Below are 26,545 nucleotides of genomic sequence, written 5' to 3'. Positions count from 1 at the left end.
CCTTCATTATTTCATCTCTCAAAGCAACCCATTCGTCTTCTACTGTATTCCTTCCACTGTTGCCGCCATTCGTTTACTAACGCTCGCTCTGAAACTCACGACAGCCTTTTGTTCTGTCAGTTTATCCAAGTCCCATCTCCTTAAATTCCCACCTTTTTGCAGTTTCTTCATTTTTAGTCTACATTTTATAACCAGGACATTGTGGTCAACACCACGTCTGATACTAGAAATGTCTTACAAGCTAAAATCTGTCTTACCGTTACATAATCAATCTGAAACCTTCTGGTGTCTCCAAGTGTAAGGAATGATTAAACAGCGCTCTGTGCAAAATTCTACCAGGTGGATTCCTCTTTAACTCCTTTTCCTCAGTACATATTCACCTACTATTTTCTCATCTGTTTCCTACAACCGAATTCAAGCTCCCACCGCGATTAAATTTTGATCTTCTTTAACTAGCTGAATAATTTGTTTTAACTCATCATACATTTTTTCCGTGTCTTCATCATTTGGGGAACTAATTGCCTTCTAAACTTGTATTATTGTGATGGGTATTGGCTTAGTGCCTATCTTGGTCTTGCTAATACATTCACCATGCTTTATGTAGATACCGTCTGCAAAATGGTTGCGAATCGAGTTGGTAGTAAAAATGCAATAAAGTAAAACCTGATACCTGATGCTGAGGATTTACTGCATGAACAGTGAAAATGTAGTAAGACATGAACTGTTTTCCTTCCATTACTTTGTGCGGGATATTTGCGAGAAAAAGTTTCGATAAGGTTTGAAATTATGAGTAAAGTTTGAAGATGGTAAGTGCCCTCATTCGCAAATACTGGACGAATATAGTCCGAATAATTTGTGCGCCGTGAGTTAGGCTGCCTCAAGACAATGTTCACAGTCTGTAACTTTAATATTTGTCTTATAATGTCAAACCTTTAACTTAAGATTATTCCTTCTAACGAATAAAGTATGACAGCATTTTAAATTTTAAATTCTGTCAACAGTTACAGGGGCTGGACGAAAATATAGAAACAACACAGACACAACACATCTCATACCTGAACTTCTCCTTTACTGCATCTGTCTTATGTAGGTTTCAACTAGAGGCTCTCCGTCGTCTCTTGTTCTGAGCATCTTCCTTCATCTCTTTCTATGTTCATCCTCTTGTAGTGTCATCCAATTCTTTTCTACCTGTTCTTCTCATTCCTTTCACTTTTCCTTCTATAATTCTTTGTTACAGACAGTTCCAATGCAGTGTTTGTCCCAACCAAGATTTTTCCCCTTTCTGATTACTTCCAGCAATTATCTTTCTTGCCCTATTACCTTCATTACTTATTCATTCTTAAGTCTGTCAATCAGCCTAAACATTATCTCCATAGTCAATGTTCATAACATCCTAGTTATGTTTTTCTTTCTTATAATACTACACTCTAGGGATAACATTTAGCAGATATTTTCCTCAGCTCTATTGGATTTCTTTTAGATGTTAGTAATTGCTTCACCGTTTCAAATGTTCTCCTTCTCATAGTCATCCTCCTCATTGCTTCTGTACAACTGTTATTCTGTTATTAAACTTCTCAGATACAGAAAGAATTGTACTCATACTGTCTTCTTCCATCTTCCGCTCCTTTCTTACTTATTATAATCATTTTCCTCTTTCCTATTTTCTTATTCCTCCAGCGCTACTTGATCATACGCATATTTTATAGTCTGTATCCTTTCTTCCCCAATCATAATGCCTCTTGTATCGTCTCTGGCGTTATCTATCAGATTATCTCCATGTAAGTTGAATAGCATCGGGGACACTGAGCCTTAAACCCCTTCTAATGCTCATCTCTTCCATCCCCTCATTCCCTACTGCAATTTTCACTTTTTGCTGTGAATACATCTCCTTTATTAACCTTATATCTTTCCAGTCTAGACCCATATCTTATAAAATTCTGAACAGCATACTCCAGTTGACTATCGAAAACCTCCCCCCAGACCATAATAGAAAAATACACCTTGTTCATTTGTATAATTCTTTTTTCAATCATCCTGAGACAACACGTAGCATCTCGTGCTCCTTTACCTTTTCTGAAACCGGTTTGATCTTCCCCAGTGTCTTCTTCAGTTTTCTTGTTAACTCTGCCTAGTGTGACTCTAGTTATAGCCTTTGTAAGATGACTGATACAACCAGTTGTTCTACGGACTTTGCCTTCTTTTGTATCGCACTTTTTCCGTAAGATAGGGTGCAGGAAAAATCGTTGGCACTCAGTCCAGTTCCAGTCGTCTAGGAATGCATAAATACAGATCCTATATCGTTTTCAAGAGAATCTTGTTCCATTCTTTCTACAAAACAGTGGCAAGTTCAGGTAACGACTGTGAACGTGGGTAGCGATCACGTACCCTTCTCTCCAACGCAGACCTCAAAGTCTGAGTAATATTGAGATGTGGGGACTACGGTGGCCGGGGGTGATGTGACATTCCAAATTAGTGGTGACAAAGCCAGTCCTGGACAATGTGAGCCGTGTAAAGAGGGACCCTGTCGTCTTCAAACACATCGTCACCATTGGGGAACATACATTGTACCATGGGATGAACCTGATCAGCCAAAGTGGTCAGATAATCGTTGGCAATAATGCGATCTTGCAGAGAAACCACGGAGCCCACGGTATACCATGATATGGCTCCCCAAATCATCACTGACCACTTGCAATGTTTCACCCTTGAGACATAAAGTTGGAAACAGTCTGCAGCAACACTCGACCGACCAAAAGACTATCTTTCATTGCTCCATGGTTCACCTTTTATAGTTTCAGCCCACGTTTTCCTGTTACAAGCGTTTGCATCTCTGAAGGACGGTTTTGGAGTTCCAGCTTGCCCTGCAAATTGCAGGTTATGGAACCCACTGCATGTCATTTTGGTGCTGACAGGATTCGTGAGTACCACGTTCAGTTCTGCAGTAATTTTTTCAACCATCGTCCTCTTATTTTTCGTCACAATTCCCTTCACTAACTGTTCGTCACTATCACTCAACACACACTTTCATCCACGTTGTCACTTAGTGGACAACGTTCTTCCGCTTACCCCATTTGCTGTTTCAGTCTCCGACATGGTGCCTCTTGAAACGCCAAACACTTGTGCTCTCTTTGTTATCGGAGAAACCACCATATAAGCACCAGCAATTTGCATTCACTTAGCTCCGACAGAATGCACTCACAACTAGACGGAACACTGTTCTCATTGCGACTGACACTTCATCGTATTGAGGGCACTGCACAGGTGCCATTCTTGGTCAAACACGAGAGTGCATCCCGCATGCTTGGCTAGCATCTCCATTTATGTTCAACTACGCATTTCTCATGGTGTTTCCATGTTTTCGTTCACCTCCTGTATCACTTTCTGGAATTCGTTAGACAGGCTATCTGTATCTGGGACTGGGTGACTATTTGAGCCACTTAGGCCGGTATTACACTATCAAATTTCTTTGTCAAAGATTTGATCAAAGATGTGATCCAATATTCCTTCCAATATATTTGACAAAGATCTTTGACGTAGCGCTAGAAGGGGTATTACACTGTCATCAAATTTTTCGTCAAAGTTCAAGATGGCTGAGAACAACTTGTTATTAACCGCAGCAGTTGTACGTACTCCAATTGCATTGTGTGCACATGCGGAAAGGAAGTGGGGGAAAAATGGAACCATACATACGAGGTTGACAGTCTTAAAAGTCCTGGGATTACAACTTGATAATAAATTCAGTTGGGAGGAGCACACCATAGAACTGCAGAAAGGCCTTAACAAATCTGTATTTGCAATTCGAGTGTTGGCAGACATAGGCAACATAAAAATGAAAAAGCTTGCATACTTTGCCTACTTTCATTCCATAATGTCATATGGGATAATATTTTGGGGTAAATCAAACAAAGTCAAACAAAAGTTTTCAGAGTCCAAAAGCGTGTAATACGTATTATTTGTGGAGTAAATTCACGGACGTCCTGCAGAACCCTCTTCAAAGAACTGGGTATACTAACTACTGCCTCTCAGTATATTTACTTCTTAATGAAATTTGTCGTAAATAATATATCTCTTTTTCCAACAAACAACTCAGTTCATACATACAATACCAGGAACAAAAATGATCTGCACAAGGACTTAAAAGCACTTACTTTAGTTCAAAAAGGGGTCCACTACTCAGGAACACTCATCTTCAATAATTTGCCAGGAAACATAAAAAAATTAGTTAGAAATAAAGATCAGTTTAAAAGGAGCCTGAAAGACTTACTACTGGCCAACTCCTTCTACTCCATTGGCGAAATTTTTAATAGAAACGAATGATGTATTGTATTTATTCATACTATTAGTATTGTTATTTCAGCTTAAAAAAATCGACATGTTCAACATCCACGACGATCTCCTCAGCACGGATGTATGGAACGAAAAACTAATCTAATCTGGGTGAAGCCGTGGGTTTTACGACGACACGATAAAAGCATTCAACAAAACTTGTTACGTGAGCTTACAGTGGAAGACGTCAAGTTGTACATCAATTACTTAAGAATGGATGAGCATACATTTCTGTATGTGCTCAATGAAGTGTATCCTCATATCACAAAGCACAATATTCACTTAAGAACTGCTACATCTTCAGAAGAAAGGCTCACTGTAACACTCCGATTCCTTGCTACAGGAGAGGGTTATGTTAGGCTAGATTAGGTCTCCAACCTTCTTAATCTATTTTTGTATTCAGGGTGCCTCACGTTGTAAAGCGCCTCATCAGCTTCATACATCTCTATTAATTTTGTAGTTGTCGGCACACACCAATTGTATTTACCGACAATGTTTATAAAAACACTACAGACGACAGAACGCTGCAGTGATTCTAGCGCTCCATGTGGTAACATGTCACATTGCAGTGAACAGAAGACAAGCGACTTCTTTGATCAAATATACAGCGAGGCCCTAGATTTGATCAAATATTGGACGACATTTGACAAAGTCCCTATTACACTATCAAATATCTTTGACAAAGATATTGGACAAAGATATTGGACAAAGAAATTTGATAGTGTAATGCCGGCCTTACTGATACAGATTGTCTGGATGACTGATTATTCGCGTCCTCTTTCATCAGTATTAACTGCCCGAGAGGACTCTCGGGCAGTTTTCAAGTGATTGTAAGGTCACGAGTGATTCGCGTCCACTAAGAGACACTGCGAGCAGAGCCAGTGAGTAGTGAGTGGGTGTACTTACTTATCCAGACGCTGGTGGACTGCGGCCACGAGATGGCGGCTGTGCTGGAGGGGGCGGCGGGGCGCGGCGAGACGGTGGAGGTGCGCGAGCTGCTCGCCAGGTACTCCACCGACTTCATCGCCTCCGTCGGCTTCGGCATCGAGGTCCACTGCCAGCGCGACCCGGACAACGAGTTTCGCCGCTGGGGGCGCAAGATCTTCGAGCCCTCCCTCATCACCGGGCTCGCCATAATGCTGTCCATCATCAGCCCCAAGTTGACCAGATTCATTCAGTAAGTAGCAGTCTGGGGCAGTCACATTAACTTTAAAATGACGGTAAACGATTTTTCTTTCTTCTCACTGTATTTTTAGCACACCCCCTTGTTCCATAATGACGGTAGTCGTATATTGTGGCATGGACTTTAGGAGACATAGACAGTGACGAGAGTTGCTCGACTATCCGCCAAACATTAGAAGCATTAAATAATAAAATATCGCCAGTTCTTTTTTGTGATCTTACCAAACTGACTGATAGTATAGACCACACTAACTCTTGGAAAAACTTAGTTTTCTGGAGTAGATGGTATTACACACAATTGGTTTGAATTGTGGAACCGTAGAATGCAAGAAACTGTGCTGAGCAATTCCTACAATGGTGAAAAGAGAGAAAATTATTGTAACTGGGGGAGAGATCACAAAAAGAGATCAGCAGCGTCCGCTACAATTCCCTATTTTCATAGTAAGACACCCAAAAAAACCGACACATTAGAAAGCAATTGTCCGAATGGGACGAAATTGGTAGATGCGACTTATGTATAGAGACAAACAAATTATTACTTCAGAAAATTTGGATGATTTGTGCAAGAGAAACAGCTTCACAAATTGAGCAAGTCAATAACGCGTTGGTCCACCTCTGGCCCTTATGCAAGCAGTTTTTTGGCTTGGCATTAATTTATGAATTTGTTGGATTTCCTCCAGAGGATTTCGTGCCAAATTCTGTCCACATGGCTCGTTAGATCGTCAGAATCTCGAGACAGTTGGAGGGCCCTGCCCATAACGCTCCAAATTCTCAATAGGGGAGAGATCCAGCGACCTTTCTGGCCAAGGTAGGGTTCGGAAAGAACGAAGACAAGCAGTAGAAACGCTCGCTCCGAATGGGTGGGCCTTATCTTGGTGAAATGCAAGCCTAATAAGGCTTACCATGAAGGACAACAAAACGGGGCATAGTATATCTTCGACGTAGCGTCGTGCTATAAAAGTGCTGCGAACAACAACCAAAGGGCTCCTGCTATGAAACTATATGGTACCCCAGACTATCACTTATCGTTTTTGGGTCCACATGCCGAGCGACAGTAAGGCTGGCATCCCACCTCTGCCCAGGGAGTCTCCAGACGCTGGCCATTGTCCCTCATTTCGAAGTGGTACTCATCAGTGAAGACAATTCTATTCTAGGAAATGAGATTCCAGACCAAAGATGTGTCAGGACACTGCCCAGAACGTGGTGATATACCAACATGACTGTTGCCTGGTATATGGCCTAACAGCCATGAGATGCCCGTTCTTCTCATTGCAAGACCCCTTCGGTTGTTGTACGCAGCACCCTTACAGCACAGCTCTACATATACTGTACCTTGGCCAGCAAAGCCGCTGGATCGCTCCCCAATTGAGAACATTTGGAGCATTATTGAAAGGACCTTCCAGCCTATCTAACGTGCTAATTGGACAGAATTTGTCACGACATACCTCAGGAAGAAATCCCACAGCTCTTTCAATCAATGCCAAGCCGAGTGCCTGCTATCATAATGGCAAGAAGTGGACCAACGCGTACTGACTTGCTGAAGCTCTAACTCCTGAATAAATATTCAATTTTCTGTAATTGTAATAATTTGTTTATCCGTATATGTACATCACATCTACTGGTTTCTGTCCCATTCCGATAATGCCTGCATAGTGCACGGTTCGTTTTTTTTTTAGTTGGATGAGATTGACCTTCCACTTAACATTCAACAAGCAGAACTGGTACTTTTTACAGACGATAATAGTGTTATAATAAACCGCAGTAATGACGTTTCTCGAGGAATCATTAAGTGGTGCTCTGAAAATGCACGCTCTCTTAATTTTGAGAAAACATTCTGTATTCAGTTCTGGACAACAAACAGAGCCACACAAAAAACTGATGTAGCCCATGAGCAGGAGTCAGTAAACAGGGTAGAATGCTCCAGATTTTCGTACATATTGATGAAAACTTGAACTGGAATAAGCACATTACTGAGCTTCCCACACTCTTTAAGGTCTGCTACTTTTCCTCCTCGTATATTTGCTAGTCTTGGAAGCAAACGAATTACCCTCCTTACAGATTTTGCATATCTCCATTCAAAAATGTTTACTGAATAACATTATGGGCAAACTCATCACCTTGAGAGAAAGTAATGGTCGCGCAAAAGCGAACAGTAATAATAATATGTGGTATTCGCTTGTGGTCATCATGTAGGTATCCCTTCAAGGAATTGGGCAATACACAATACATTTTTGTTAATTAAATTCGACATAAATAATCCCTTAGAGTTTGGGAAGAGTACTCATGTCCACAATTACAACAATAAAGGAGGAAAAAGTGGGCTTTATTACCCATTATTGAAACTTCAGTGGCCCAGAAAGGAGTTCAGTATGCAGCAATAAAAAGTTTTGGTCATTTGCCCAAAAACATGAAATGTTGACGAATAGCAAAGTAAGCTTTAAACTTAAACGAAAATCGTTTCTCCTGGATAACTGTTCCATAGACTAATCTGTATTTAAAAACTGGTAGTCTGTAAAAAATTGTTTTTTTAATATAGCTGCACGAGTAGGAATAAAAAATAAGAAATAATGTTTTCGTTGATATTAACAGTAAACGTATGTACATATACTGTAAACTGACTCATTTCAAATCAATTCGAGGAACGAATGATTTATATAACATGCAATCAACTAGCCATCGTGATTCGTGACTGTGCGAGAACACTATACAGGTTGGTCCAAAGTGGTTCCAAAGTTAGCACATTTGACCACGTGGTGGACAGTTGGTTCCTGTATTGTTCTTTGGCGAGAAACTGTGACAGGCGCACCAGGGGCCTCATCTCATCCCGTGTAAACATCCCCCACGCGAGTGTCCTTCCACCATTTGGCTGACCACTACTCCATTAAAACGCACGACGCATCGCTTCATGTGGGTTGTAACTGTGGCGATTCCCAATCTCAACTGAACAGACAGCCTTGATCCTAATCGTTGATGTTCGAAATAAAACGTAGTTCTATTTGTAAAGCGTTGCTGCGACAAACCATAGCTTTTAACAGATCTCACTGAAAATTATTACTAACACAAAATACTTTACTGGGACCCTAAATGATCATCTCACTGCTTAGTATTAATACCCGCAGCTGTGCTGAGTATTTCTACTAGGCTCAATCGTCTCCTCTACTGAAATTCTGTCACTTTCGAATTAAACATCGTCGCCTTTCCCCCATTCTGATAGTTTGACTGGATAACCTTTAGAGCTTTTCTCTGAACTATTTCCTTTGTCCAAGGTGCTAAGCGAATCATTTTGTTTTCTTCTTTTTTTAGTTCGTAAGTGTCAATTATAACTTTCCTGTCAAAACCTTATGTAACGTACTAGCGAGTACCTTGCATGTCATTTAGGGAAAGAAAATGTTTGTGTTTAAATTTTGTTTGTTGAAGTGCTTTTGGATACACTATAGTTTTTTGTGCATAGGCAAATAAATCAGGTTTCCCTACACACCGGAAGGCCACACACAACTGCCCAGGCGAGAAGATTAGGATTCGTCAAATTTAATTCACAAACTAGAGCAATTGTCCCTGTGCTTCGTTGATAGTCATAGCAAATGCGAGTCGCACCAGAAATCGCAAACGTTTGAATTCAAATGGTATACCTGTTGGGATCTTTGGGACAGGTAGTAACTGTATAGCTTTTCATGCAAATTTTGCATTTGAAACTGTAGCTTCGATTGTATTGTTCATTTTTGTCACTGACATTCTGATGCGGTTGAAAGTCGTGGTGGATTTATGTTTCGGAGCAAAATGTAGAGAAGTCGTTTGATTTCGATTTTCGCATACATATCGACAATGTATTGACAGAACAAATGTCCACATTTCGAGATGTGATTTTCGTATCGACTGATGATTCACGAAACGTGATGTGAATAATTTTTGCGCCAAATTATGTCATTTGGAAAAATGAATTGTGCTTTCGTATGTTTGCCAAGAAATATTCGATTGCGTTATGTCATCTGATACCAAGGCTGATAAAGGTTTCGGATAGTGAAAATATTCTGGCAGTTTCAGTTTTCCCTCCTGTGCACCACATTCCCGGTGTTTAATTCTCAAATTTGAGGTCACCGCAATAGAAGCGCAAATTTTTCAAATAACTCCACTTGGATAAAGGCTGTGACAACAACACCGTAATGGAATGCACCGAGATGTAAATCAGTATGCTGTGTTCGTCTGGACCGAGCAATGCCTACTCGAGAACATTCCAGTTTCCCGTTTCTCGTATGTTTCTGAAGCTCGTAACGCCTTTTTCTTTCGCGCCTGAGGTGTAGATCGAGCAATCGTTTGTTTTGGTGGCATAACTCATTTGACAGCAAAAGTAAAGTTTTGAGACGGCTATTAGAAATTCGCTTGGAAAAAGAAAAGAGAATGAGAGTGATACCTGTCTCATAATGTCCATCGGCAACTGGAATTTCAGAGTGAACCGCACTTTTTATGTCACACATTAACGGAAATGTCGCTATTTGTATTTGATTAAATTCAGTTACGTGATGCGTATGTACTCACACATCGAAAACACACACCTGCAGCTAAGCTATATGAAATACACACAAAGATTGAAACTACTCGATCGTCACCTATAGTAAAATCGATATACTAATTGAGAAAATTTGGCGGGTGTACGCACAAAATTTCAGTGCAGTCGGATGAATGCTGTGGGATGGCATGTGGGACAAATGAAGACACAGTCATTTGTATATGTAGATAACCAAATGCAAATGCTGAAAGCACACATTTCTCATCAGTTCATCTACTCTACTAGCATTCAGCATATGAAACAGTGAATCAAAGAGGCCTAGCTGGCACAACCAAAATCCTTCAATCCATTTAGAATACAAAAGCAATGACTGACTATACAGTGTGTTTCAAAAAGGACTTTACAACTTTAAAATTTCATGTAAATTTATTGAAAGAAGATATAGAACTGGGTTTAGTATTATTTTGTAGGGAAACACATCAAGTTTTTTTTTTACCTTCAAGTAAAGATGTTGTATGTGGCTTCCATTGGTTATCCTGCACACGACCCATCGCAAGTCGGTTTCTTCCCAAACTCGCTGTAGCATTGCAGGTGTAACTTTCTCAGTGACGGCGTAAATTCTTGCTCTAAGTTCAGGTAGAGAAGCCGACACAGAAGGTTCAAACACAGTATTCTTGATGAATCCCCATAAAGAAAAGACTAGTGGTCTCAGGTCTGGGGAACTTGGAGGCCATGCAATTGGCGCATCATGGTCAATCCATCGATCTGGAAAGCGGTCACTGAGATAATCCCAGACGTCAGCCAGGTAGTGGGGTGGAGCACCGTCTGTCATGAAGAAAATATTTTGTTATTGGTCATCCTCGCCGATCTGTGGTATCAAAAACTGTTGTAACATATCCAGGTACACTACACCGTTCGTGGTTCTCTCACGGATAAAAAGGGACCGTACACTTTGTTCTTTCTGAATGCACAAAAAAAGGTTCAGTTTAGGGCTATCACGAACATGTTGCAATGTTTGATGTGGATTTTCACTGCCCCAAATCCTGCAGTTGTGTATGTTAACCTTGCCACTTAAGTGAAAAGTCGACTCGTCAGAAAAGATGATTTTGTCCAAGAAATGTTCATTCTCATGTAATCGATTTAACATATCAGCACAGAACTTCTTGCGAGCAATTTTATCAGTATCTTCTAGTGCTTGTACGATCGTCAATCTTTACGGTTTCAAATGCAAACTGTTTCTCAACACACGCCAAACAGTCATATGTGTGATTTGCAGTTTACGAGATGCATGGTGGGCCGATTTCGTAGGGCTGCTGACAAAACGTCGTCTCACTCTCTCAACGACGTCGTCAGGTGCGCTTGGACGACCTACTGATTACCCATATCTTACCGACTGCCCTGTTTCTACAAAACAGTTATGCCACTCATAATTTAGAGGACTACTAGGAGGATCTTTAGCGTACTTGGTACGGAAATTGCGATGAACTATTGTCGCCGACTTCAATTCTTCAAACAAAAACACACAGCTTGGGGCCAGCAGAGACAGCCATTTTTAACGAAACTGCCGCTACCGCTCCTTACGGTGCGATTCGGTACTAGTGAACTACGCGAGTCAAAACTTGATGTATTTCCATACAAATTGACACTACAATCACCTCTGTAGGTACTAGGAATTAATTTATATGAAATTTCAAAACTGTAAAGTCCTTTTTAAAACACCCTATATTGTAATAAATTTTTATTTTTCTAAAATAACTGCTGACCTTGAACAATACCTCGTCGTATTCCTTGCCCATGGCCTCTGTCACATGCACGTTTCCCAGACACTCAGTCTCCACCAAAAAAAGAATCACAAAAATATTTTTCATAACAAGCAAAAAATGAACTGTCCATAAAGGATGGAGGACAAAGAATGAAATTTTATGGGTCGAGAGGATACATGACGTTATTTCAGAGATATTAAAATCGAGCAACATTTACAAAAAATATGATAGTATGAGCGCACTTATCAGTAACACGTTGCAGCACATGTATATGAATGCATGCACTAATTCGGATGGGAACTGTCTCATTAATCCTCCTGCCCTCAGGCAAACTGGCCCACTGTTGTGACTGCTCATTGATATCCTGGATACTGGAACTGGGGATGAGCTGAAATTCGAGTTGATCCCACATGTTCTTTCAGGCACACATCTGCACTTATTGCTGGCCACACAGACAATCTTAGTGACACGTGTCGTGTGCGGACGGGCATTTCCTGCTGAAACATGTCACCACAATACTACCACATGTGAGTTAACACTCGAGGACGCAGGATGTCCGTAATGTGCAATTTTGTGGTTAAGAGTTCCCTCAGCCACTACCAGCTGTGACCATGTAGTACCCAATGGCTCTCCACACCGTGACACTAGGGGTAACACCGCTGTTCCTCCCTGTAGCATTGGAAGAATGGGACCTCTGTCCATGTTTCCGCCATACTCGCTGATGATGGCTGTCCAGGGTATTGCAGAACCGCAGTTCATCACTGAACTCAATGCGACAGCACTCAATAAGCAGTGCATGGTTCCCAGTCTCAGCACCACTCAAAACACAGCTGTTTGTGTTATGCTGTCAACAGCAGCCTACGTGTACAAGTGCAATTCCCTAGTCTGGTTACTGCTAGTGTCCGACCAATGATGTGGGGTGACACAGACCATTGCACGTACTCTCGCAGCCAAGGAGGCGTGTCTCGCCCCACAAGTATCTCAGTGTGCTATCCCCTTGCACGCACTCACCTCACTGTTGAGCTCACGAGTCATGCGTCGGTGGGAGGATGAGTGGCTGGAAGTGACTGACAATAAGCTCCGTATAGTCAAGCCCACAACGCGTGTGTGGTGTACTTCCTTTCAGCCCCATCGACGGGACGAGGTTCTCCTCACGCGGCTTCGAATAGGCCACAGCCCTATGACGCATGGCTTCCTGCTCCGGCGAGAGGACCCTCCAATGTGTGGTGCTTGCGGCGTCCAGGTCACTGTGCGCCACGTTTTATTGGATTGCGTTTTATTTTCTGACCAGCGGGCCGCGGCTGCCTTGCCGGTGGACCTGCCATCTCTTTTAGGCAACACTCGGACGAATGTGGTTAAAGTTTTAAAGTTCTGTGCCATGTCAAATGTTTTTACAAAGATTTTAGGGAGAGGATTTTAACTTGTTCACTGTGTGACAAGCTCGCCCATATTTTATGTAAGTGGCCAGCCAATGACATTTTCCTGTGGCATTCTTGTTGCTCTGTTTTCCGTTTCCTTAGGTTTTACTTTCTTGTGCAGCATTTTCCTTCTTTTCCTGATTTCTTTGAGTGAGTGCTTCAGTTTTATTAGGCCTGTCCACGTTTGTTCCTTTTAATGTGTGTCAGGGCGCTGATGACCTCGATGTTGAGCGCCCATAAGCCCCAACACACCACCACTGCACGTACTCCATTACTTCCTCTCACATGACAGGCATAGATGTGAAGGGGTTATGAAGTGCTTGGTATTGTTACAACTGCACGAGCTCAGGGGTTGTAATATGTCAGAACGACCGAGAGGTATGGTTTTGGGGAGAGGGGTGACTCACACCAAAGTGTGCAGAGAAACAATGGAAGTTTGTCATTAACTTTATTGCACTCAAGTACACAGGTCACCTTTCGCTGACCCTAGTGAAGGCGGCACACAGCGTGCGTGCGTGCACCACTACCAATACTAATTCCGGGATCTTCTGCATCCAGCCACCCAGCCTTGTAGACGTAGTGCTGCCACTGACGCTACGGCGAAATGGTTTCTGTGTGTACTGGCTATGCTGGTAGCCCATGACACAGCTGACTGGTCCCCCAAGCGCAACTTGTCGACCCCACGTAGAGCACCAAAGGGAAACAGCCTTTGTCTCTCATTGTAGTGAGCTCTGGCAGTCCTCCCAGGGCAGATAAGTCTGTGAGCACATATAGTTCTGCAACCAGGCAGCGATGTTACATCCCGACCTCTCCCCTGAGATGGCAGCTAAGGCCGCTGAACGATGTCACCCGGAGAGCAGAGGCCAGCAGCCCCCTCGCTCTAGGCGCCAGTGTAGTTCCAAGGTAAAGCCTGCCCCACCGCAGCTATGGCATGACCGTGGCAGTAGTTTCAGAGGGCCGGTTGGTCGCTGATGTCCGTCACCAGAGGTCGTCGTCATTCTCTTTAGTTCTCGATGCAGACAAAATGGCGACACAACTGCCTGATTTGAGCTTCCGGGCTCACTGTTTTAAACGTCATATTCCTACGCATCTGACATAGTTCCTTTGGAGGGGACAAGTGGTGTGCTCTTTAATAATTACAACGTCAGCTTTCTTCAGTCCGCTTCGGCTCTGAATGGCTCTGAGCACCATGGGACTTAACATCTGGGGTCATCAGTCCCCTAGAACTACTTAAACCTAACTAACTTAAGGAGATCACACACATCCATGCCCGAGGCAGGATTGGAAGCTGCGACCGTAGCAGTCGCGCGGTTCCGGACTGAAGCGCCTATAACTGCTCGGCCACGGAGGCCGGCCCCGCTTCGGGCCTACACGCAGAACACTAGGTACTGTTGTATCTGGGTTCTTCACAGCACATCAGTGTCCTTTGCTGCCCTGATTACTTTATCATACTTGTATACAGTGCCCGCCAGGCCATGCCTCCTCGCTGTTGCTTAAACCTGCCTTGCTGAATCGCTTGCTAAATATCAAGATCGCCTGTGCCTGCCATTCAATGCGACTATCAGCCCCTCAGCTATTACCTTCGAGCCATACTGGGCGAAATTTAGAAGAATTCCCCAAATCCTCGCCTGTACTTATTAGTGGTGTAGCGTACCTCCTGCCTTCCGGGAAGATTCCTCCCGAATCTTAAACATCATACTCCCACTCAAGTACCTTTAATAATTTACAGGTTGAGGACAAACCCCAGAATTCAATATACTAATTAAGAGCTTAAAATTAATTGCTTCTGCGACTAATGGTCGTCAACTATTCTATTGGTAATTGGTGTGTTGCTATGTCCACAACCTGTGCCCTCTTGCATCTTACCCAGAAATGCAATACGCAGAAGCCTGCTAGAAACACGCCACAACAGGTGAGCTCCTGTTATTCCCGGAAATCGTATACATGCCGCCATATTTGCTCCGTCGAAATTTCCCATTACTGGCACTCTATTAATCTGTCCAAGGACTGCAAAAGCTCTGGATTGGGGTGTCATTTAAATAAGTTTAATTGTGAATGGGTAATACTCTCAGAGGTCCTTCTGCAAAATACAATGTATTCAGCGACAATGTCATAACAATTGAGCCTGTAAATGTAGCCAGAAGACGAAAATCCGTCCCGACTACCTCACAAGTCGTGCCATTAACAATAATTCCGCTTTCATGAAGCTCGAGTTTTTTCAACCCTACCGGTCTGCCTTCTTCATAGCAATTCAATCATACAGTTTCTGGCGTAAATACGGTGAATGACCATTGACTACCCACCCTCTGGAAGTATGTTCAGGCTGGCAGAAGCTCCTTCCCACAACTCGTCCCGTTTACTTCGCCCACGAACAAACTCGCTTCACATGTCCGCATACAAGACTGTACTTTACCATGTGGACAAATCAAAAATTACTCTATCACTCCCTCCCTCTTCCCGAGAACTCACAATCCACTAAACACAATATTAATAATAACGACATGAAAAACTAAAAACACCAGGAAAAAATAATATCTCTGTGGCAATAAAAAATACTCCCTGATACCCTAAATAAAAAGAAATACGTGTACGTTACAAGCAACATGCTGTCATTGAATTTCTCACTGCAGAGAAAGAAACTGTGGGGAATATTCACAAATACTTGTCCAATGTCTATGGAGCATCTGCCGTCGACAGAAGTACAGTTAGTCGCTGGGCATGGAGGGTGACGTCACCAGAAGGCGCTTCGGCGGAGCTCCAAGATTTGCAGCGGTCGGGGAGACCATCCAAGGCTGTTACACCTGACATGTTGCAGCGAGCTGATATTGTCATTCGCGACGACAGACTCATTACGATTCGGCAGTTGACGCTGCATCTGTCAATCAGCAAAGGAAGTGTGAATGCAATTATCCGCATTCTTGGATTCTCAAATGTGTGCAAGAAGGGGCCCACGGTGTCTAACGATGGATCACAAATCGCACACAAAAACATTTGTCTTGATTTGTTGCAGCGTTTTGAAGCTGAGGGGTGGCCTTCTTCTCTCAGGCAGGTGATGAAACCTGGGTTCACCATTTTGAGCCAGAAACAAAACGACAGTCGATGGAATGGCGCCATTCTCATTCCACACAGAAGAATAAATTCAAAGCTACTGCCTCCTCCTGTAAGGGCATGGTCACCGTGCTCTGGGACTGTGAAGGTGTGATTCTCAGTGATGTGATGCCAAGAGGCGGTACCATTAATACAGAAGCATATGTCAACGCTTTAACAAAACTCAAGATGCGCTTCCAACGACTTCAGCGTCACAGCAACCCAGAAGATGTTTTGTTGCAACGCGATAACACTCGGCCCCACTCAAGTCTGATGACTGCCGAACACATCACAAAACAAGACTGGACATTGTTACCCCATTCACCCCACAGCCCTGACCTAGCCCCATCGGCCTTCCACTTATTTGGGCTATTAAAGGATACCATTCGTGGAAGACATTTTGAGGTCGACGTAGAGATGATTCACACGGTGAAGCACAGGCTCCGCCACCAGGACAAAGATTGGTACCGATAGGGCATACACGCCCTTGTTTCGCGCTGGAGGAAGGCCATAGAACGGGATGGAGATTAAGTGGAAAAAAAGGGTGTGTAGATAAAACACCATTCTTTCATGTGTATAATTCTCATTATGTTCAATATAGAATTGTTGAAGAAAAAAATGCAATGCATTACTTTCTGGGCAACCTTCCTAGCATTTTTGTTGTTTACACTACTTCCTTACATGCCCCTCCCCACAACGTCTACAACACTAGACTTCAGAAGCGTACATGCGCAGGTCCATTCTCTGCTTTTTGGGCATATCCACCTCCTCTACAAGTGTTGCAATCCTAAGAGCAGACTCCAGGTCCTCTGGGTTCTTCATCCGTACCCTTCGTGAAATTTCTGTGGGTATACCACCCAAAAAAACATCCATCGATCTACCTCCTGTAACTGCATTCTGGGTCTGTACTTGTGTCCTTGCCATTAGCTTACAGATTCTATCCGAGAACGCTTCCACATACTCTTTGCGCAGCATCGATGACGTACTTAATTTCTCCCGAAAGAATCGCACACTGTTCTGGTTTTAGCATCACTGGCACAGTCCAGTGGCCCACTCGTGAAACATGCGTACTTTACTGAATGTCTCGTGGTAGACAACATAAGCATTGACGTCCCCCGCCAAACGCATATTGGCAACACACTAGGTTACCTCACCTGGCCACCCATGTGCTTCCGCAACGTCGCTAACATCCTTAATGGAAACTGTCACGTTCTCCATTGCCTTGCCCGAGAAGGGATTAATCAACGTTACCACTGTCGGGTCATATGGAACAGAAGGCACACTCAGCCCAGACTTATTCGACCGTTTCTCTGCTTCATGCCCTCAAACTACTTTATTAACGATACCATTTGCCGAGATAAAGCACCAACTGCATCTGAGGTAGTGACATGTGTTTCAACCATTTTGTGTGTGGTGTCACCGCCAGACACCACACTTGCTAGGTGGTAGCCTTTAAATCGACCGCGGTCCGTTAGTATACGTCGGACCCGCGTGTCGCCACTATAAGTGATTGCAGACCGAGCGCCGCCACACGGCAGGTCTAGTTTAGAGAGACTCCGTAGCACTCGTCCCAGTTGTAAAGCCGACTTTGCTAGCGATGGTTCACTGACTACATACGCTCTCATTTGCAGAGACGACAGTTTAGCATAGCCTTCAGCTACGTCATTTGCTACGACCTAGCAAGGCGCGATATTCAGTTACTATGAATGTATTCTGAACAGATAATATTGTGAATCATGTACCGTCAAGAGCGACGTTCATCATTAATGGATTAAAGTTAAGTATTAAACTAATTACGTCTGCTTTCTGAATTCTCATTCCTTGTCATGTTCCAGACCTCACGTCAGTATAGTTCTTCCCTCTTCACGCCAGCCTGCGTGAGCTAAAACGCGTGCATTTCGGCCTCCACTCGTAACACGGTGTTGGCTCTTCTGCTAACACAAAATTGTGTTCTCTACTTCCACCTTAATTCAACTCATTTTTTAAAAAAAAGACGAAACACCAACTCCCATTTAAACCAACACAAAAGATGTAAACACAAATTAGTTCCTCCATCGGATCGTCGCCCATCTACAGTCAGTACAACTACTAGACTGATGACTTTTATGCCTACATATGGAACAAACAGCTGCTGCAGTTCTGGTAAATGGCGACATATGCCGTGACAAACTGTAAAATGAACACCTCATTGGCACTAAATTATCTTGTCCACCATTACCGATAAACAAATCCACAAGTAGCCGGCCGGAGTGGCTGTGCGGTTCTAGGCGATACAGTCTCGAGCCGAGAGACCGCTACGGTCGCAGGTTCGAATCCTGCCTCGGGCATGGATGTATGTGATGTCCTTAGGTTAGTTACGTTTAATTAGTTCTAACTTCTAGGTGACTGATGACCTTAGACGTTAAGTCGCATAGTGCTCAAAGCCATTTGAACCATTTGAAGCAAAGTCCACAGGTTCTATGGCTTCACAAAAGTAACTGGGAATATCCTGTACCCTAGCTCACACAACTAAATCTGACAAAGACCACAAACATCCAAAATAATATAAATAAACCTTAAACTCACCACACCACATTGTGCTGAACTGGTACCACTCAACCTATTTCAATTGCCACTGCCTCACTCACCGCTCACCAAATCTAACTCTCCCACCAAACTGTAGAGTTGGATGTGGGCGAACACTTTCTGACACAACCACTTCCTGACGCCAAATTGTTACAACCCCCCAAGCTCAGGGGTTGTAATATGTCAGAACTACCAAGAGGTATGGTTCGGCAGAGAGGGGTGACTCACACTGAAGTGTGCAGAGAAACATTGGCGAGTGTATCGTTAACTTTAACGCATCGAAGGTACACAGGCGACCTTTCGCTGATCCTGGTGAAGGTGCCAATGGCAGTGCTGGAACCTGCTGTATCGGGGTCCGGTCGCCCACCCTTGCAGACTTAGGGCTTCCACTCACACCACAGCTGAGTAGCCAGTTGTGCCAACAGCCCGGGGTACAACTGACTGCTCCCTCAAGCGCAACTAGTAGATCCCAAGTAGGGTGCCCGAGGGAAACAGCCGTCCGCCGTCGTTGTAGTGAGCCCTAGCAGTTCTGGCTGTCCACCCAGTGCAGCTTCAGCTTTTTCAGTAACCACATACAACTGGCAGGCACCGTGTCTGTACCACGGCCTTGCCCTTGCGGATGGCAGCTTGCAGTCTGCCAGACGATGACAACCAAGAGAGCGCAGGCCAGCAGCCATCTCACTCCTCACACTAGTGCAGCTCCAAAGTGCAGCCCACCCCACCAGAGCTATGGCGTGTCCATTCGGCGGAGATTGGTGGTAAATCAGAGGACCAGTTGGCGGCCAATATCCATCAGCAGAAGTTGTTGTGGTTGTCCTACAACTTAAACAACCGCCGTTCTCCCCAGTTGTAGACGCGACAGAATAGCGACATGACTACCTGATTTCAGCCTCCAGGATTGCTTTTTTATAAATCGTTTCCCTACGCCTCTGACGTAGTTCCTCTGTAGGGGACAACTGGAGTGCTCTTTAATACACTACTGGCCATTAAAATTACTACACCGAGAAGAAATGCAGATGATAAACGGGTATTCATTGGACAAATATATTATACTACAACTGACATGTGATTACATTTTCACGCAATTTGGGTGCACAGATCCAGAGAAATCAGTACCCAGAACAACCACCTCTGGCCGTAATAACGGCCATGATACGCCTGGGCATTGAGTCAAACAGAGCTTGCATGGCATGTACAGGTACAACTGCCCATGCAGCTTCAACATGATATCACAGTTCATCAAGAGTAGTGACTGGCATATTGTGACGAACCAGTTGCTCGGCCACCATTGACCAGACGTTTTCAGTTGGTGAGAGATCTGGAGAATGTGCTGGCCAGGAAAGCAGTCGAACATTTTCTGTATCCAGAAAGGCCCGTACAGGACCTGCAACATGCGGTCGTGCATTATCCTGCTGAAATGTAGGGTTTCACAGGGATCGAATGAAGGCTAGAGCCGCGGGTCATAACACATCTGAAATGTAACGTCCACTGCTCAAAGTGCCTTCAGTGCGAACAAAAGGTGACCGAGACGTGTAACCAATGGCACCCCATACCATCACGCCGGGTGATACGCCAGTATGGCGATGACGAATACATGTTTAGAATGTGCGTTCACCGCGATGTCGCCAAACACGGATGCGACCATCATGATGCTGTAAACAGAACCTGGATTCATCCGAAAAAATGACGTTTTGCCATTCGTGCACCCAGGTTCGTCGTTGAGTACACCATCGCAGGCGTTCCTGTCTGTGATGCAGCGTCAAGGATAACCGCAGCCATGGTCTCCGAGCTGATAGTCCATGCTGCTGCAAACGTCGTCGAACTGTGCGTGCAGATGGTTGTTGTCTTGCAAACGTCCCCGTCTGTTGACTCAGGGATCGAGACGTGGCTGCACGATCCGTTACAGCCATGCGGATAAGATGCCTGTCATCTCGACTGCTAGTGATACGAGGCCGTTGGGATCCAGCACGGCGTTCCGTATTACCCTCCTGAACCCACCGAGTCCATATTATGCTAACAGTCATTGGATCTCGACCAACGCGAGCAGCAATGTCGCGATACGATAAACCGCAATCGCGATAGGCTACAATCCGAACTTTATCAAAGTCGGAAACGTGATGGAACGCATTTCTCCTACTTACACGAGGCATCACAACTACGTTTCACGAGGCAACGCCGGTCAACTGCTGTTTGTGAAAGAGAAATCAGTTGGAATCTTTCCTCAAGTCAGCATGTTGTAGGTGTCGCCACCGTCGCTAACATTGTGTGAATGCTCTGAAAAGCTAACCATTTGTATATCACAGCATCTTCTTCCTGTCGGTTAAATTTCGCGTCTGTAGCACGTCATCTTCGTGGTGTAGCAATTTTAATGGCCAATTGTGTAGTTATGTCAGTTTTCCTCAGCCTGCTTTGGCCCTTACACACAGGTCACTAAGAGCTGTTATAAACGCAATGTATGGGTTCTTCACAGCATTTCAGTGCCTGCGCTGCCCTGATTACTTAACACAGCGCCTGACAGGCCATGCCTTCTGGGTTGCGAGTGGTGTTGTAAACCTGCCTCACATAATTGTATGTTAAATATCAACATCGCCCGTGCCTGCATCCGATGTGATAATCGGCCTCTTAAATACTAATTGCGCGAAGTTTACAATAATTCCCCAAATCCAAGTCTGTAGATATTCCGGACGTAGCTGTACTCAATACAACTATCCTCGTTTGTGGTGCACAGGTATGGTCGACCAGAACCTTGAAGAGCGATGTGCTGGCCCTCAGGTTCCCATGCAGTCAACACTAGGCTTCTGTCGCACCTGAATCCCCCCATGTCTTGACGTCGCACAATTCGACCAGCAACCCAAAAGGAGGTCCTAAATGAGGACCTTACATACTGTCAGAGATGATAACGCTGTCTCATATGAGTACATGGCATCTCCGAGTCCTTCAAAGTGATGACTCAGTATCTGACTATGTTCACGCCTGTTTTATATCCTGCCAAGCCTACTCACAACACTAAACGTGAGCCACACTAGTGCATTCTAGTGTCCATTCTAATTACCACAGAGAACCGCGACTATAATCATTTACACACCGGCCGATAGTGTGTATTTGTATGAAGTTACATTGACATCCAATGGTGTCTTCTAGATGCTTCACTATTTTTTTCAGTTAGTGTACTTATGAAATCTAACTAGCAGATATAATAAATTAACGAATATGTAAGTACATATAATGAAATAAAATAACTGAAAATATATGGAATGAGTGAATAAAATTCCACAGTATAATAATAAAAGCTAAACCGAATATTTTAAAGGTAAATTCCAAAGAATATTTGAATAATTGATGTGGCCACATATGAGAATGGTGGCCTCACGATATGTTTGTTGATTGAATGTAATGAAACATTTAAACAATAATTAACTGAACAGTGGAAAACGTAGTCATGTAGAGTGTGAGCAGAAAATTAAACACCGTTTTATATGTTTTATCTAATGCAACCTGTTGCTTGCTTTAATCATAATTATATGTCTGAGTGACGCTAAACGTTATTTTCTTTACATAAATCATGAGTTACTCCCATAATTTTTATATATGAAATCAGTGAATTTACTCGTGGCGTTTATGTTGCCTATGTTTGCAGTCACTTTCAGAACTCAAATTAATAATCAAATTAACTAAGTTACATAGACTAAACCTTGAATTGCTGAGGTAACTGTGTATCACCACATTAAATAAAAACAGTGAATATTTGAGGGAGTATGAATGAGAAGAGCGGCGTATTTAAGTTTACAAAAATAGTGACAAGTTTTATTAATTCTTTTATAACTACAATGAGCTGATAAATCTTACAAAAAAAAGTGACAAACCCAAATCAGAAATGGAATGGTGCTTGACTGGCAAAGCATTCATTGATGTGGAAGATATACAAATTCTCCCCTGCATTCATCCCTTTTACAATTCAATGTCACTTTGTCTACATAAATGCACTGTAAGGTCCAGTTCTATTCAGATGGAGTCAACAAAGACCAAGCACATCACAAACTATGGTTCATCAGAGAACAGAGAGCTGTGAATGTCATTTAACAACCATATGGCAGTGCAGCAATACTTTACCCTTTCACCTTGATTCAGGGGGCAGCAAAAAAATGGCTCTGAGAACTATGGGACTTAACATCTGTGGTCATCAGTCCCCTAGAACTTAGAACTACTTAAACCTAACTAACCTAAGGACATCACACACATCCATGCCCGAGGCAGGATTCGAACCTGCGACCGTAGCAGTCGCGCGGTTCCGGACTGAGCGCCTTAACCGCGAGACCACCGCGGCCGGCAGGGGGGCAGCAGAAAACGACGCGCTATGGGCAAGCCAGTGTGCTCCCTGCCGCCGTTGGATAAGCAGCTGCCAGCAGAAAGTCGTATACACCTAGCTCACTCATTTGTTACATAGTTTAATTCTTAATTTCTTTGCGTATTTTTGGTACTTGCATTGTTTAATTCGTAAATTTCGGGCGTATTATTGTACTTGAGAGTTGTAGCTTCGCGCTTTAGTACCTGAATAGTGTAAATTCGCGTAGTCGTCTGTCTTCTGTTTTTGTTTTGAACGGCCAGTGTCGGTTGGTCACAGCCAGTGTGCTCCCTGCCGCCGTTGGATAAGCAGCTGCCAGCAGAAAGTCGTATACTTCTAGCTCACTCATTTGTTACATAATTTAGTCCTTAATTTCTTTGCGTGTTTTTGGTACTTGCATTGTTTAATTCATAAATTTTGGGCGTATTATAGTATTTGAGAGTTGTAGCATCACGTTTTAGTACCTGAATAGTGTAAAATCGCGTAGTCTCCTTCCGCCGCCAAGCAGTGTGTCAGCAGTGGGCAAGTAGCAGCATTACTGCATTTACTAGGCAGTCTTGTATTTTAATGACCGTTTAAATTTTGTGTCGATTTGTTTGTGCTCTCTGTAGATTAATTCAGACGTTCTTTGCACAACAGTTTTTAGCATGGATAGGGACTGCAACTGCTGTATTCGGATGCAGGCTGAGTTGGCATCTCTTCGCTCCCAGCTTCAGGCAGTGTTGGCTTCAGTCACACAGCTTGAGGCTGTTGCCAATGGGCATCACTGTGGTGGTCCGGATGGGGGTTTGTCGGGGACGGCCAGCTCGTCCCACGTATCCCCCGATCGGACTACGACTGTGGCTGCCCGGGATATTACCCACATTGAGGCTGATCCCTCACCTGTGGTAGAGTGGGAGGTCGTCTCGAGGTGTGGCAGGGGGCGAAAGACATTCCGGAGGGCTGAACGGAAGGCCTCTCCAGTTTGTCTGACGAATCGGTTCCAGACTCCGTCTCCGGCTGATACTGATGTTCGGCCGGAGATGGCTGCTTGTCCCTTTCCAGAGGTTGCCCCTCAGTCTGCAAGATCCGGGCAGTCGCAGAGCGTGGGCTTACTGGTAGTCGGGAGCTCCAACGTCAGGCGCGTAATGGGGCCCCTTAGGGATATGGCAGCAAGAGAGGGGAAGAAAACCAATGTGCACTCCGTGTGCATACCGGGAGGAGTCATTCCAGATGTGGAAAGGGTCCTTTCGGATGCCACGAAGGGACAGGGTGCACCCATCTGCTGGTGGTCGCTCATGTCGGCACCAAAGATGTGTGTCGCTATGGATTGGAGGAAATCCTCTCTGGCTTCCGGCGGCTATCTGATTTGGTGAAGACTGCCAGTCTCGCTAGCGGGATGAAAGCAGAGCTCACCATCTGCAGCATCGTCGACAGGACTGACTGCGGACCTTTGGTACAGAGCCGAGTGGAGGGTCTGAATCAGAGGCTGAGACGGTTCTGCGACCGTGTGGGCTGCAGATTCCTCGACTTGCGCCATAGGGTGGTGGAGTTTCGGGTTCCGCTGGATAGATCAGGAGTCCACTACACGCAGGAAGCGGCTACACGGGTAGCAGGGGTTGTGTGGCGTGGACTGGGCGGTTTTTTAGGTTAGATGGCCTCGGGCAAGTACAGAAAGGGCAACAGCCTCAAAGGGTGCGGGGCCAAGTCAGGACATGTGGGGACCAAGCAGCAATCGGTATTGTAATTGTAAACTGTCGAAGCTGCATTGGTAAAGTACCGGAACTTCAAGCGCTGATAGAAAGCACCGAAGCTGAAATCGTTATAGGTACAGAAAGCTGGCTGAAGCCAGAGATAAATTCAGCCGAAATTTTTACAAAGGCACAGACGGTGTTTAGAAAGGATAGATTGCATGCAACAGGTGGTGGCGTGTTTGTCGCTGTTAGTAGTATATTATCCTGTAGTGAAGTAGAAGTGGATAGTTCCTGTGAAATATTATGGGTGGAGGTTACACACAACAACCGAGCTAGGTTAACAATTGGCTCCTTTTACCGACCTCCCGACTCAGCAGCATTAGTGGCAGAACAACTGAGAGAAAATTTGGAATACATTGCACATAAATTTTCTCAGCATATTATAGTCTTCGGTGGAGATTTCAATTTACCAGATATAGACTGGGACACTCAGATGTTTAGGACGGGTGGTAGAGACAGAGCATCGAGTTACATTACACTGAGTTCACTATCCGAAAATTACCTCGAGCAATTAAACAGAGAACCGACTCGTGGAGATAACATCTTGGACCTACTAATAACAAACTGACCCGAACTTTTCGACTCTGTAAGTGCAGAACAGGGAATCAGTGATCATAAGGCCGTTGCAGCATCCCTGAATATGGAAGTTAATAGGAATATAAAAAAAAGGGAGGAAGGTTTCTCTATTTAGCAAGAGCAATAGAAGGCAGATTTCAGACTACCTAACAGATCAAAACGAAAATTTCTGTTCCGATACTGACAATGTTGAGTGTTTATGTAAAAAGTTTAAGTCAATTGTAAAATGCGTTTTAGACAGGCACGTGCCGAGTAAAACTGTGAGGGACGGGAAAAACCCGCCGTGGTTCAACAACAAAGTTAGGAAACTACTGCGAAAGCAAAGAGAGCTTCACTCCAAGTTTAAACGCAGCCAAAACCTCTCAGACAAACAGAACCTAAACGAAGTCAAACTTAGCGTAAGGGGGGCTATGCGTGAAGCGTTCAGTGCATTCGAAAGTAAAATTCTATGTACCGACTTGACAGAAAATCCAAGGAAGTTCTGGTCTTACGTTAAATCAGTAAGTGGCTCGAAACAACATATCCAGACACTCCGGGATGATGATGGCATTGAAACAGAGGATGACACGCGAAAAGCTGAAATACTAAACACCTTTTTCCAAAGCTGTTTCACAGAGGAAGACCGCCGCACTACAGTTCCTTCTCTAAATCCTCGCACAAACGAAAAAATGGCTGACATCGAAATAAGTGTCCAAGGAATAGAAAAGCAACTGGAATCACTCAACAAAGTCCACTGGACCTGACGGGATACCAATTCGTTTCTACACAGAGTACGCGAAAGAACTTGTCCCCCTTCTAACAGCCGTGTACCGCAAGTCTCTAGAGGAACGGAAGGTTCCAAATGATTGGAAAAGAGCACAGGTAGTCCCAGTCTTCAAGAAGGGTCGTCGAGCAGATGCGCAAAACTATAGACCTATATCTCTGACGTCGATCTGTTGTAGAATTTTAGAACATGTTTTTTGCTCGAGCATCATGTCGTTTTTGGAAACACAGAATCTACTCAGTAGGTATCAACATGGATTCCGGAAACAGCGATCGTGTGAGACCCA

General features: G+C 44.0%; 1 protein-coding gene across 1 annotated transcript in view; it reads left to right on the top strand.

Annotated features, from left to right (window-relative positions):
* The window catches only part of LOC124615523 (cytochrome P450 6k1-like), an 85,727-nt gene that overhangs the window by 41,148 nt on the left and 18,034 nt on the right, over nt 1-26,545 (top strand). The window contains exon 4 of the mRNA XM_047143482.1: nt 5,241-5,503. Within this exon, the coding sequence (XP_046999438.1) occupies nt 5,241-5,503 (263 nt within the window). The remainder of the gene's footprint in view (nt 1-5,240; nt 5,504-26,545) is intronic.

The sequence above is a fragment of the Schistocerca americana genome, chromosome 5 (genome assembly GCF_021461395.2).
Source record: "Schistocerca americana isolate TAMUIC-IGC-003095 chromosome 5, iqSchAmer2.1, whole genome shotgun sequence".
Lineage (NCBI taxonomy): Eukaryota > Metazoa > Arthropoda > Insecta > Orthoptera > Acrididae > Schistocerca > Schistocerca americana.
The sequence above is the reverse complement of the archived record's forward strand: the minus strand, read 5'-3'. Positions and strand labels throughout refer to the sequence as shown.